The 14,755-nt window shown below is 36.4% G+C and overlaps 1 protein-coding gene across 1 annotated transcript; it reads right to left on the bottom strand.

Annotated features, from left to right (window-relative positions):
* Window positions 1–7,641: 7,641 nt before the first annotated feature.
* Window positions 7,642–10,227, bottom strand: LOC113285888 (putative F-box/LRR-repeat protein 23). Its single transcript, XM_026534628.1, has 2 exons — window positions 9,859–10,227; window positions 7,642–8,631 (listed from the first exon to the last, which is right to left on the bottom strand). Exons 1-2 carry the CDS (start codon window positions 10,185–10,187, stop codon window positions 8,109–8,111), a joined length of 852 nt encoding a protein of 283 aa, XP_026390413.1. The 5' UTR covers window positions 10,188–10,227; the 3' UTR covers window positions 7,642–8,108.
* Between the last annotated feature and the right edge of the window lie 4,528 nt (window positions 10,228–14,755).

Here is a 14,755-nt window from a genome sequence, read left to right as displayed (position 1 = left end):
TAATGTTTAAGCTAAAAAGAGGAAATATCCAGTGATACGACTGTGGTTTCATTTTTATTATTTATAGAATTAAATACAACATTATATTGGAGTATCCTTTCAATTAGAGATGGGTTTTAACATAAAACTAGTGAACTAAGGCTGACCACTATGGTCATCCAACATTCAAGCTAGAGAGTGTTGCAAAAGTGTTTCATTTTGCTTGATTCAACATGAGGTTCAAGCATTTGCTTGGATGTCAGCTTGAACCAACATAAAAGCGACCAATAGTTTGGCGCTTGAAAACTTTTTCAAAATGCCAAATGGTTTGGCGCTTTTAGTCTTAGCCATCAGATTTTATGTTAGAAATCTAAATCTAATGATTATATTGAGAATGCCAAACCATTTAGCGCCCAAACGCCTAACCATTAGGCGCTTTCAATCTCAGCCATCAGATTCTCTTTAAACTTAAAAATCTAGTGGTCCAACATTTGGGCGCCAAATCATTGGTCGTTGAGCGCCTAATCGTTTGGCATTTTTAGATTGTATCTGGAACCACCATAGTGGCTAGGCGGACACCTTGAATCTTATATCTTGGATGACCATAGTGGTCAGCCTAATTATTAGGAATGAGCTATTTCAGTTAGCCAATTAGAATTCCTAAAACTCAACTTGTCGTATAACTTGTGGAGAAAATATTAAGTTTATTACAATGAGGATTAGAGAGCGAGAAACAATAAGTTGAAAAGAATTCTAAATACCTCTACTTAATACTGCACAAAGTTGGTTAAAAAGACCAAAATCAACAATTCCTAGGTGAAAATGACATTTAGATTTTGATACTGTTTAAATGGACAAAAATGTAAAAATAGTCAAGATGTAAACAGTTTCATCCTACCCATTTTCAAATACTTTTTCTTATTTTTAATTTATATCAGGATGCATCCAGTTTCATCCTTACTATTTTTTAAGTTTAAGTCAGGATAAATCCAGTTTCATCCTTGCTATTTTCTTAGTGTCCATTTCACCCATACTAATTTTTACTCGTTCATTTGAACCATATTTCTAAGATATTTGGACAAATGACCCATTTTTCATTAATACTATTGAAGTAACAAATGTAAACTTAGCAAACATGAGTCACAAAACCAATCAATTAGTAGCTTGATCTCGTAAACCAACTTACAATGAACTTAGATTAATCTCTATAAGCTGAGGGTCAGCTAATACATGCATCTCAATTTCATCATTGTTGCATGGTTGTACCATAATCATTATCAGGAAACAAAAAATTAGCCCCACAAGTCAAGGAATACCTATATCGACAAAATTTCGAACATTTTGTTTTGTCTTTTTGTTGTAAGCAATGCATGCTGGTTATTTAGATTTGCATCTTAATAAAATGTGTGCTAAGAAACCCCAAATTCACAAATATCAAATTTTTTGTGTAAACTCACCGGTCACCTCATCTTATCAAAATTTCTCGCTCTCTAATCCTCATTGTATTTATTGTGAAGGAGAACCCATGGACTTTAAGCAAGTTTATCACCTTGTATCAATAATACATCATTTCGAAGAAGGCTTCCACCTGGCAGATATAAAACAATATCTAAATATTCTCATGGAGGTGATAAATGATTAAAGTAAGCATCATGGGGGACTTCAGCGCAAATGAGAGACATCCCAAAGATAATTTATTAGAGAATGGTAAGAGCATCCACAGTGGGCGAGGAAGACTAAAAATTTGGGTTGATTTTCTAACGCAGCGGGACAGAGTAAAGATCAAAACCCAGCCCACGATCAAAACCCAGACCATATTTAGTCGCGACCAAATCCCAAATCCTAATATAGTCGGGCGTAAATTTAAAATCCGTTTGTTGTCAGGCGTAAACTTAAATTGCGTTTGTTAACGGGCGTAAACCAAATTTACGTATGTTGGTGGGGCGGAATTTAAATTTACGTTTGTTGCGGGCGTAACATAAATTTACGCCTGATGAGACGGACACCAAAATTCCGCCTCTCTGGGGCGGACACCAAAATTCCGCCCCTCTCAAACGGACTTTCAGGATTTCACGATCTTCTACGGTTGGACACAGATTCTCAAACTTAATTGTCAAACTTGAAGAAGCTCTGGGAAGAGTCCTCAGTTTCTCATAGTATCTGTTCATTTGTCTCTTTCTATCAGGCGAGATATCTTTAAGATAAGATAGCAAATCCAATTCTTCCAAAATCACAGCGTTCTTCAAGAGAAATTCCAGAAACTCAAGCTCGTTATCTTGTCCTTCAATTCCAACAATGGAAACATGTTTGAGGTTGAGCAACATGCATGAGAGTGGCAATCCTGCTTTCCAGTCAACACCTATTTTTACGTTTCTTCGAGCGGTCATTTGGAATCCGTCTGATCAACGGGCGGAATTTAAGATTCCGCCCCATACGAAACGTAATTTATATTTACGCTCGATAACAGACGTGATTTATATTTACGCCCGTTTGAAACGTAATTTATAATTCCGCGCAGAAATGAAACGTAACTAATACTTCCGCCCGTCTTCATGCGTAAAATTGTTTTACGCGCGACCAAATTTGGTCTTCTCCCCATAACGTCACAATACAGATTAAACTCATATTTAGTCTTTTTTTTTGGTCTTTGATCTTTGAGTTTAGTCGTACCATTGCAGTCGCTCTAAAGATCAATAAATAGATTGTTAAGCTGGTCATATCAATATCTTAGATCATCTTTCACTTTTTTACGTAACATACTCATTAGCCTAGGACTTTCTCTCATAGTAGTACTTGAAGTCACGCCAGAGGTTAAACCTAACTATCTAAGTCATCACCAGTAGGTACTATGTCCACAGTCAGATAACCAGTTCTGTTAACCATTGATATCAAATCTACCATTTCATTATTTTTTAGCAACAACTTCTCATGAACCATCTTACACAGACAAAAAGACCCATATAATCAACATCTAACCTTGGAAATTCTAGAAGCCGTGATTTTTTATATTAAACTTTATGTACTAAATTAAAATGGACGGACTAGGGTATACCTAATGAGACAAAATAAGGTCATATTGAAGTAAAACATAAAACCCCTTTGCCACATTGTTAGAACACTGCTCGGTCAAACTCATAAGTGTTGCTATCTCAAGCTTGTTACCAAATTTAGTTGCAAAAGTATATCTTGATTTTTATTCCACAATTAGATAAGTCTCGGACTAGGATATAAATGTAGTTGAGAAACAGTGGATCACGACAGTCATCATTGCGTTCTACCGTTTGAAGGCGAAAATTAACGAAAGCTTTTGGAAAACTTCATCAACAAAACGTAAGTGAAGAGTGAACCACCTATAACTCAAGTCATATTCACTTTTCCATCATTTGAGACGATGTCGCATAACTAATTAGACTAGTATGCATGGACAAGAATTTCGAGTCAAGTTTATCTTGATAATTTCTCGAACTATAATGACTAAGCTTAATGCACATTTATTCATACTTGATGAATTTCGGTTAAGGACAATTTATTGTTCGGAATCAAAATCATGATTCAAGTTTCATCGTTCGAAAATAGCCTGGAACAGTGATATGAGTAATTGATGTTATTCGGAAATGTTTCGAATCGATTTAGAGAAAAATATAGAACTACTATAGATCCGGATACAAGACAGTGGTATCAGTCTTACAAATTTGGAAAACTGTTATATGTTTGAACTCGTATTACATGTACTCGTACACATAGCGGAGTAGCTATATATCGACTTACAGATTTGTGAGACACATATTCTTTATGCACACCATGTGAAAATATGTTGAAGTCATGAACCAAATCGGTATACATACTCGTACGCAAACCATTCCTGAACTGTGGTTACGGAACCGGGAGTAGTTTTCAAACCGGTACGCAAACTTAATAAATTATGTGTTCCTAAGATCGACAGCGTTTACAAACTGGTAAGCAATCCGATTTAGTTCTGTGAACTCCGGAACCGACGACAGTCTTAAGGTTTTCAAACCGGTATGCAAACCTCTTACTGAATGGGAAGAGTGTTGTATCAGTCTCCTCATAAAACCTCTCACAAAATGCAGATATGGTAACTTTTTCATACTCAATAACCGAACTATTCACCTCAGACCACAACCCGAATTTCTTGACAATCTCTATCATGGTGTCACATTCCTTGTCAAGTGGCCATTTCTTCATCATAGTGTTTAAAGCTTGGCGCCTCAAAAGACGGATAGCATTCTTATGATCCTAAATAACATAAACCAAAAACACACAATTTAAAAACAAAAAACATAAACATTTGAAACAAATTTAAGATAGAATGTCTTAAACAAAAATAAAGTAAGATTGAGATTACTTACGAGAGCGGAATAGATTTCATACGCCCATGAGTCTTTGTATCCAAAAAAAACATTTCTCCCATATTCTAGTAACCTAGTGGAGGCTCACCTTCTTTTTGTTGGTTCTTCAAGTGAGAGGGCGGCATGTGGAAATCAATAGGTTTACTGATAACCTTATTTTTATGCAGTTGCAGCTTGAGGCTGTTTTTCAACCCGAACCCCTGTTTCTTGACCATTAATTAACTTCTTCTTCTCCACATTCGTCTTCACCTTCTTTATCCTCTTCAACAATTTCATCTTGTTCATCATTATATTTATCACCATTATTTTCATCATGATTGTTATCACCATTATTTTCATCATCATTGTTATCACCATCATTATTATCTCCTCCAGCAGGTGGCATGTCTTGATCATCATCATCGTTATCTCCTCCAGCAGCCGGAGTTCCTTGAACATCATCATCATCATTAATTCTTCTACCAGATGGAATTGATATTGGTCTTCATCTGGAGTTTCATTAGAATCACTTGGTTCAGGTGGACCCTGAGAATCATTTCGATCACGGATCTTGAGCGTTCCAGGCTCAACGAATTCCCCTCGATGTGTTGCAGTCAAGAGTTTGTTGCCTACGCGAGGAGATTTTGAAGGAGGAGTAACAAGTTTCTTCTTTCCTTGCTTGACCTTTTGCATCCTAAGCAAGAAAAATGGAAATACAATTCAATTATTCGTCAGGGTAAACCCTTGAACAAGGGAACGACTAAGATACAAAAGATATTAGTCGTCAGGGACGAAAGTGAACTGTATGACGACTAAATAAAAGTTGGCATCTTAGGAAAAAAAACAATAACGATGAATAACAAAATGTTTCACAGAGAAACTAGGTTTTGGTCAACATTTATTCGGCAGGATCGATAATCCATAGAGTGCCGACTAATTTGTAGTCGGCTAGGTACTCTTATCATAACATGTCGGCTAATAACAAAATGGAACTAAGGAAACACAAGTTTTTTTCACAACATTAGTCGGCATTTTCAGATTTTGAAGCCTGACGACTAACAATGTACATCACTAGTTGGCAAGGTTCTAGGTTGAATAACACGACGACCCTGTAAATATATTTCCCAGATGATGAAAAGGCGCCACGATCTTCAACCTAGGAAGATAACGACTACACCCAAAAATGAAACGTCGGTATAGTCTTGGAACAAAAACCCTTCCGGCTACATGACTGCAAATTCAGAAATTCGAATTTTCTATCCTAATTTAACATGCAAAAAACAAATTGAAGTACTGGAGTGAGTTTAAGTAGGTACTTACTTTCTCAATCGCGTCATTTCTTCAGTTTCAGCACTTTCCGTGATTTCTTTTTCGTCAACTGTTTTTGCATTCCGTTTGTATCGAATCACTTTTCCAAATCCAGGGTCTTCAAACTAGTTCTTCTAGATGTGTTTTGCATACGACTCGGCTTATGCATTTTTGAAGAGATTAATCGACGATGAAATTTTCAAATCAACGAGTTTTCAATCGTTTTTAGTGAATGTGGGGACCAATTTTGACGTATGTAAGGTAGAGGAGAAGAGAGAAGAGGAGAAGATGGAATGAAAATGAATAGGATGGAATCAGGTTTAGTTTTCCCATTTTAACACCTCCTTAGCCCTTCAAATGAGTACCTTTAAAGTTTAGTATACCCCAATAAATCTACGCATACCCCAATCCGCTAGCTAAATTAAGTTCATGTAAACCAAAAGAACAAGAAAACTCAGTATAACAATTAATCTACGGATAAAATTGCTTCCATAAAAATTAATTTTTTTCGAATCTTTTCTCAAAGAACATGTTTTTTCAACAAAACCTATTACTTAAGGAATAAATAGCGAGAGAAAAACATGATAGAGGAAGCGGAGGAGGTGGAGAAAATCATGTGTTAATTTGAGGGTATTTAGTTTATTTTCTTGGGTTTCTGAGGGTAAATGGTCATTTTACTGATGCATATGATGACATGGAAGGAAATATCGACTTTATTCCTAGACATTTGAACGAAAAGTTCAACAGTTAAGTTAATGTGATCGGAAAGGATAGTTGTGTAATTTTGAGAAAAACGGTACTATTTTACCGAATCGTTTGCTAATTTGAGGACACTTTTGAATATTTCCCATTAATAAAGTGTATATAGAAATATAAAAATTCTAAATGAACCAAGTTTTTAAACTAGACTAAAACCGCTTAGACATATACTGGGTCCCAAATACCAGGGCCCTGCAAATCCACCCGGGTGGGCCTTTTCATTGTGTCTATACGATTTTAAGGTTGTTTAAAACAACGTTTTGTTTGGAACGACTGATAGAAATATGATAAAGATTCATTATACTATAAAATATGTATTAAGAACAGATGCAAAGGAAGTGTGGAGTCTGGCACCTTGTGCCTTCCAGGGAGTAATTTCTGGTTCAGGGTTCAGGATTCAACTCTAACCAAATGTTGGTTCATCTGGAAAGGAAGATGTTCTAGAAATTTTTTTATAATAAAAATTGTTCTTCAGCTCGACTAGCTATGTCGATATCAATGCATTATGCTTATTGGCATCATGATACAATTCTTTCAAACGTTTTATCCAAAATACTCATATTCAGAGAGAGACTCAATGGAAATTACCTCCTAAAGATACTTATAAGATTAAATGTGATGCTTCTTGGGCTTCAGCGATTTCTAATGCTGGTTTTGGTTTCATTATGCAAACTGGAAGTTTCACAGCAGCAGGATTGGGAAAATTGGGGAACTTCAGAGCTTCTTCTGCGGAAGAAGCAGAAGCAATAGCTCCGCTACAAATTGTTCAATGGGCCATTTCAAAGAAGATCAAAAATCTGGTCATTGAAGGGGATAATCTGGCAACAATTATGTATATTCAAGGAAAAAGCAGTTATGTTTAGTGGCAATGCATTGTAATTCTAGATGAAGTAAGGAAGCTGGCGACTCAGCTAGAGTCTTTTTTGTGTTCCAAGCCCTAGACAAGAAAACAAATGGAGCAGCAGATATCTTGGCAACAAAAGGAAGAAATCGACAGTAAACCATGTCTGGGAAGAGTTAATAATTCCTAGGATTACCTTTGATTTTGTTAAAGCGTGCGATGCAATCACTTTAAATAATGTTGATCATGTATTCCCAGAAGCAACTAATCCATTAGATTCAACCATTGTTGGGCATACTCACTCTGAGTTGACCTTAAACGAGAGTGAACCAAATGATTAGAGTTGATCTTAAACGAGACTGAACCAAATGATTAGAGGTTTCTTTTTTGCTTACTATATCTATCTTACTTAAAAAAAAAACTACAAAAGATGTATTTATGCTTGTAACTTCTACAAACCCATGTGACATTTTGTGACACTAGTGACGAAGAACAGAAAAAGCCAACTAAACCACCAAGTAAAGCTGTAGGTTCATGCTGAATCAAAGAAAATATACTTCCATTAGCTTAACTTCCATATTCAATTTTCAACATTGGGCCTTCTTTCTCAATCACGGACAGCTGCATGTCACTTTCTTTCCAATGACAGGTAGAGATCCTACATTAGAGTGTCAGTAAACATCCAAATCATGACTATCACTCTATCAGGAAAAATAAGCACTTCCGAACATCCTTATATGGTGTTCTTATAATCTTGCTTTTTATAGTCTTACCCTAACAAATGAACAAACCACAGTACAAGCCCACAAAACGGCCAGCAAGTGAAGTACATCGGAATTATTAAACTAATAATCTTCAACAGCCACCCACAATCATAATGAGTAGTTCTGCAACTTACGCCTGCAAAGCTCAACATGTTCGTCAGACACAATTTGAGCATAGAATTCCAAATTATCAGTTGAGTCCTTGGGAAGTCTTAATACTTGAATCATATCTTTACATCTCTGTAACAGATCTCCCTCCAGAGAGAGATTGAAGCATTGGCGTAGGTCAAGAGATTCAAGGTGTGGGCAACCATCAAGAATGGCTTTCAGACCAAAGTCACTCATCTTATTTCCGAGAAGATGGAGGTGGCGCAGTTGAGGCATGGTCTTTGCAATGGCTAATGCCTTGTCATTGCGTTGTAAGCCTGGATGCCAGTAAGCTCGGTAGTTTAACCGAAATGACTTTAACTGGGGACAAGAAAGTCCAACAACTTCAAGATTTCTTGCTGAGAATGCCAAATGCCGCAATTCTAGTTCCTCCAACAAGGGAAGTTTCTTGGCCATTTCGATAAAACTTTTGGGAGAAATTTCATAGCAAGATACAAGTCGGAGACATCTGAGGGAATTACATCTGAAGAAAAAATTGGAATATGCCATTAATACAATGTGTTGAAACAGATCATATTCTGAATTCTTCACATGCTGATAATAATAGGCAATAGTTTGGTAATTGTATGGTTAAGCCAATCTATTGTTCATTAGACTGGCTTTCCCTAGTGAAGAGTTTGAACTCCTAAATTTACAGTAATATGGAGCTTTCTATTGCAGTTAATAATACTCATGAGAAGACACCATATATGCATTTAAGCAACAGGATTCCTATTCGAGTCTGTTTGGACAATCGAAACAGTGTAATGCCTCAGATCTGCCAACTCTAAAGTGCATACAGATAAAACCAGGAGCATGGGAGGTTTCACGAGGCACAGAGCAGTCCAGTTCACATATATGCATAGTAACCAAATGCCAATGCACAAAGGTCAGAAGTTACTTAAATTGTCCACAGGAAAGCTATTATAGGTATGACTTAAATCATATGGACAATCAGAAAACCAAGCAACAATGGAATGAATCAATGAACCACAGATTCAATGCATCATAATCAATAAGAAAGATATGAATTGAGTTGACGTACTTATTAGCTATACAGAGTAAAAGTCGAAGACAACCGAGGGAACTACATCTGAAGAAAAACTGGAATACTGAGTTAATACAATGTTGTACTCATCATAACATGGAAACAAGCACACAAAACATATTCTTAATTCTTCAGATGCTGATAATAGGCAATAGTTTTGTATGGTTAAGCCAGTCTATTGTTCACTAGACTGGCTTGCCTTAATCAGTGGCTCCTTACTGAAGAGTTTGATTTCCTAAAACTACAGTAATATGGAGCTTTCTATTGCAGTTAAGAATACTCTTGAGAAGACATAATAGATGCATTGAAGCAGCAGACACATTCGAGTCTCTTTGAACAGTTGAAACATTGTAGCATCTCAAACTTGCCAACTCTAATACGCATACAGACCAGACCTGGGAGGTTTAAGGAGGCACAGTGCAATCCGGTTCACATAGTAAAGATAACAGTATTTCCTTTAACTCAACATCTACAAGTATGCCAAATGCTACTACACAAAGGTCAGAACTCAGAGTTACTGAAACTGCCCACAAGAAAGCTATGCATGACTGAAATCATAAGGACAATTACAGAACCAAGCAGCAATGAAATGAATCAATCAACCACAAATTTTCAATGAAACGAAATCAAACAGAAAGAAATGAATGAACTGAGTTGACATACTTATCAGCTATATAGAGTAAAAGACCATCAGTTGCAAATTCCTCCACAGAGAATTCAACCAATTCGCCAGAACTCCTATCTATAGCTTCTCTAGCCATTTTCTCCATTACATGTTCCTCCCCAAAGAATGAATCATTATGCTTCCGCATATCGATTGACCGCCATAGTTGAGGATTTTTAGAGAGTTTTCTCCATGAAGAACATACCCATTGAGCTCTGTAAAGGATTTCAACAGCTCCAAGCTTTAAAAATACATGAGATATTACATCTGGAGGCAAATCAAGCCAGTTTCTCGATCCTAATATATCTACTGGAGATTGAGAATCCATGATTCATGCAATTTCCGGCAGCTGATTCAAATGTGCACTTTTCTAGGGCTTGCAAAATGATTTAGGATTTAGGGAGGGGTACTAGCTCTTTTATCCGGCGTAGTGGGCCGGGTTTTTGTGGATTATGGATCTGGACACTGGATACGGGGTGAGCAAAAAGTCCGGAACTGCGGATTTCACCCATCCGCAAAATTGCAGGTGAAACCCAATCCGCAAGCACTATGAACCAGACAAGGGTGCGATTCTCAAATCCGCACTTTTAGCAGTTTGGTTGCTGTTGTGCTTTGAAATCCGCAGAATCATCCGCACCGTAGGGAAGTAAGGTTTTATAATAGCATCAGTGATAGTGATTTCCTTGTTGTGTTCGAAACCATAACAATCTCCATCAACTGCGAATGGAAGTAACCTAATTTTGAGATAAACAGGTTCAGCAAGATCAAAATGTTGTTGAGGAGGGTTACACTAACTACCAGCATTGTTAGGAAGAGCATTGTTTGGTGGCCAAAAACTTGTTGATGTGACACCAATAGATCTTTTTAAACAATTTGGACTATCAACACATTTGATCTCATAACAAGCTCCACATGTTTATCCTTTGTTTCCATTGTTCTTCTTTTGTTTTTACTAAATCCGTGGTTAATCCGTATCCGGTCTGTATCATCCGCTGATCCACGGATATCAAATCCGTGGGTGATTAGGTCGGACACGGCTTCCAAATCTGCAATTTTGACGGATTGGACGCGAGTGATCCCTAGTACGCATCCATCCGTCTGTTGCTCACCCCTAGATACTATGTTTTCACTTTCTTCAAAGTTCACTCCACTGAGACAACCTACCTAGAAGCTGATTTAACAGTCTGACTTTTTCTTTTACTCGGATTTGACATTCGGACATAAGGCAATAACGGTTAGAAAAAAGAGGAAATATCTAAGTAGAAAACTAGAAGTGCTTCTATTAAGAAAATAACAATAATAGTGTTTTCATAGGAAAAAGCTAAAAGTGTACCAAAAATGGTGTACCAATTGTGGACCATCAAATTGCAATCGTTGGATGTTGTTTTGAGATCCCATTTGGGTTTTAAAAACCCATTCCCCTTCAAATCCAACGGTGGAATGGCTGGTCCACCAAATTGGTACACCCCTAAATAAGTCGGTTTCCATATTTCTAATCTGAAAAAGGTAGGTCCGTTTAATGCTTGGTGTAATACGATTGAACAATATATTTTATACTTCTAAATCGTGATGCAAGTAAAATGTATTACCTACAAAGAAATTTGAGATAGAGTGACCATATATCTCCATACCTTTTCATCATGTACATGAAATCTCTATCAAGGACTCTCATTCAGGGTGAGCATGATAATCTTTTGCATGGTTTTGAAGCTACAAACAATTTGCCTCATGTTTTTACCTTTTTACAGCTAGTTATGATAGAAACATAGCTTATCTATTAAATCGATTCAACAAGTTGGTAGACCAAGCTGTGAATTTTGAAAATTATGCCATGACTTTTAGTATTAAAGTGCCTAATAATGTTAAATATGCTACATGTGATATTAGGAAAAATAGGAAAATGGCTCTTCAAGGTAAATACTTGGGTATACCTCTTCTTATTCAAAGAAACAAACATGAGGTTTTTGCTTGTATGTTGGACAATTTCAGAGGTAAGCCAGCCATTTGGAAGTTTAAATTTGTTGTTGCACCAGGTAAGACCATTTTAAACCAAATTGTACTAGGTACTATGGAAAGCCATCATTTAGCTCATGCTATAAAAAGTCACTAATAAAATGCCCTCCGTTCAGATGAAATTATGGTGGGGTTAACAGGAAAATGAGAAAGGTTTCTACTGTAAGGGATGAATGGATAGCTTCACCAAAATTATTATGAGGTTTATACAGTAAAAGAACTGATGTTCTCAATAAATCCATTCTTACTGAACTGGCTTGGGGAATGATAGAAAATCCCATTGGTTTATGTTCTCGTATTCGTAAAAACAATATTTTGAAAAAGCTAACCCTATAATTGATAATGCGAATAAACAAGGTTGTAGGTTTGAAATGGAGACTGCAGAGGCCTAGAAGTTGTCAAGAAATATTATGTCTAGGAAATTGGTACTGGAGAGTCTGCACATATATAAAAAAGATAATTGGATACCAAATTTGCACAGACCTCCCACATCTCAGTTCGTTTCTGAAAATTCTGAAAATTCCGAAAATTATAGACCAACTCATTGACAAGGATATTATTACTTGGAGGTTCGATACTATAAATACTGGGTGTTGACTCTGCAACTGTTAGATCTATAACAAATCTCAAAAATTCCTTTTCAGGTGCTAATATCTTAAGATTTGAACCTTCTGCTAATTGATTTTTTTCCATCTATCAACTTATAAAATGATATTGCATGATATTCTTGTTAGACAACCAACCAAAAATAAACTTAATATAGCTTGGAAGGCCTTTTGGAAATGTCACTTGAAACCTTATGCATGATACATCAGTTTCTATGATGTCTGCCCACTAAGGATATAATTAGATAGGTTGTCTCAATATCAAGATACAATGTGCATTATGTGTGGTAATGAAATTGATTTTATTCAGCATTTTTAGTTTTATTTCATGGTATGTTTGGAAAGGAAGGTATATCAAATTATTTGAAAGTGTATGGGTTACTGACGTAATTCTGTAGAACCACTGTTATACAAATGAGTGAATGGGTAAGGAATTATGTCCAAGTGATTGCAAGACATAATAATGTTTCTACCTAAATCCCTAAATGGATTATTCTTGAAGATCCCGTAGAAAAAATAATTTTGATACTTCATAAATAGATCCTTTGACAAATTCTGCATTGGGATTGATATGCAGGAAATTAGAATGGAATGTGAGGGTTAAGAACATATTGTTGTAGGCCTTGAAAGGTGATGAGTGCCAAATAGCGCATAATTCTATATCTTTTTATTGGCATTTAACTCATCTTTTGTGCTTAATTTTCCATTTTATCCTAAATTATGTATTTTTATTGTTTTCAAGCGTAATTATTCAATACTAATTAATTTTATGTTTTCAGGTAGTAACTAAAGTTTGGATGCTTAGAAGAGGAGAAAAAGAGCAGAGATAAGGTAACCAGAGACAACCAAAGGAACAAGAGGATCCTTATAAATTGGCATGAAGAGTGTAGGAAGAGTATTATGCAAGAGCTGAACCAAATGGTGGGCTTGGAAAAAGAGCTATCAAAATACCCAAGGCCTAACCCCACTTCCATATGCAATCATTAAGCCTCATGATCCTGCCTAACACCCAGCAACATTTCCACCTGGTTCACCAATGATCGGTGCAACTTCTCCACACCGAATCACCTAATCTTTTCTCTCCAATTTCACTCCTATCGACCAGAAACATAGCTTCATTCTCATCTTCCCCTTCCCTGTATCTATGTACTCAACCACCACCAATCTCACCCTCTCCATGTACTTCATCTGAAACCAACCCCTCTTTGTACACGACATGCCTTCACCATCAATACCAATTAAACCATCCCTCTCCTTCATACTATTTTATCTCAAACAGTAACCCTAGCTAGGGAAATTCATAGGTTGAGGAAACTTGTACCGTTCAAGGAGACAAGACAATCCACTGTTGCAGAAGAGGAGATGAAGAAGAAGATAAGATTATCAGTAAAAAAAACAATGATGGTGAGTAGGTTTGGGGGTTGTTGAATTAAAACCCGTTTGGGGAATTTATGTATAAATAGAGATGGGATTGTAGAGATAACTCAAACCCGGAGTAGCCGGTGCAACATGCAATAGTAGATTAGGTTTTAATTTCAGTTTGTATTATGTTCCAAAAATCTCTGCTAGGGCAGAGATGAAACCCCTTCTTAATTAGTATTTTTTGGTTTGATTTTATTTGTTCTTCATGGAATTTTATTGATAAACATGTCTTAATCTCTGAATTACAATAGATTACTCTCACCTTGTATGTAATGCATCCTTGGTAGTTAGGTTAATTCTCTATTGGATGTTCAAGCTTATATAAATTGATTTAGTTCAATCTGTGATTATCTATGCCATAAAAAGATAGGTAATTCTAGAGATTGGCATATTAGATAAGGTTAAGTCATACATATTGGTAGTGATTTATCACATCTTCAAGGGTACTTGAAGCTAGAACCTCTATAGTTCCTTGATTAAAGAGAGAGCAAATTTTCAAATCAGAAATTTCTATGCATTTAGGTGGTGGATTCAAAGCCCTAGTTCATCTTTATATTTCCTTTTAATATTGTTGCTTTAGTATAATTATCGATCTCTAGTCTTGTGTTTCATTAACATCCTCTAGTCGTATCGACGCACAACCAAAACCCTTTTGTCACTCTTGTTTGAATCAGTTTAAGTAAGACTTTAGAATAAACTCTACACCCACCTTGTCTATATGGATCGACCTGTGCTTGCCCTGTGTTTCTTATCGACATTGTGCGCTTGAAGTTTAATATTGTAGGCATCTTCTAATCCTACCAAGTTTTTGGCGTCGCTGCCGAGGACTCGGTAGCGGTGTAGTTGCTTCTTTGGT

The sequence above is a fragment of the Papaver somniferum genome, chromosome 6 (assembly GCF_003573695.1).
Source record: "Papaver somniferum cultivar HN1 chromosome 6, ASM357369v1, whole genome shotgun sequence".
Lineage (NCBI taxonomy): Eukaryota > Viridiplantae > Streptophyta > Magnoliopsida > Ranunculales > Papaveraceae > Papaver > Papaver somniferum.
Note: the sequence above shows the minus strand (reverse complement) of the source record. Positions and strands in the feature narration are given on the sequence as shown.

Bases quoted from the DNA above. Each gene is read 5' to 3' on its own strand.
- LOC113285888 (XM_026534628.1), bottom strand. From the start codon at position 10,187: ATGGATTCTCAATCTCCAGTAGATATATTAGGATCGAGAAACTGGCTT. The intron at 8,632-9,858 runs GTATGTCAACTC...TTTTTTCTTCAG, and splicing joins TTACTCTATATAGCTGATAA to ATGTAATTCCCTCAGATGTC.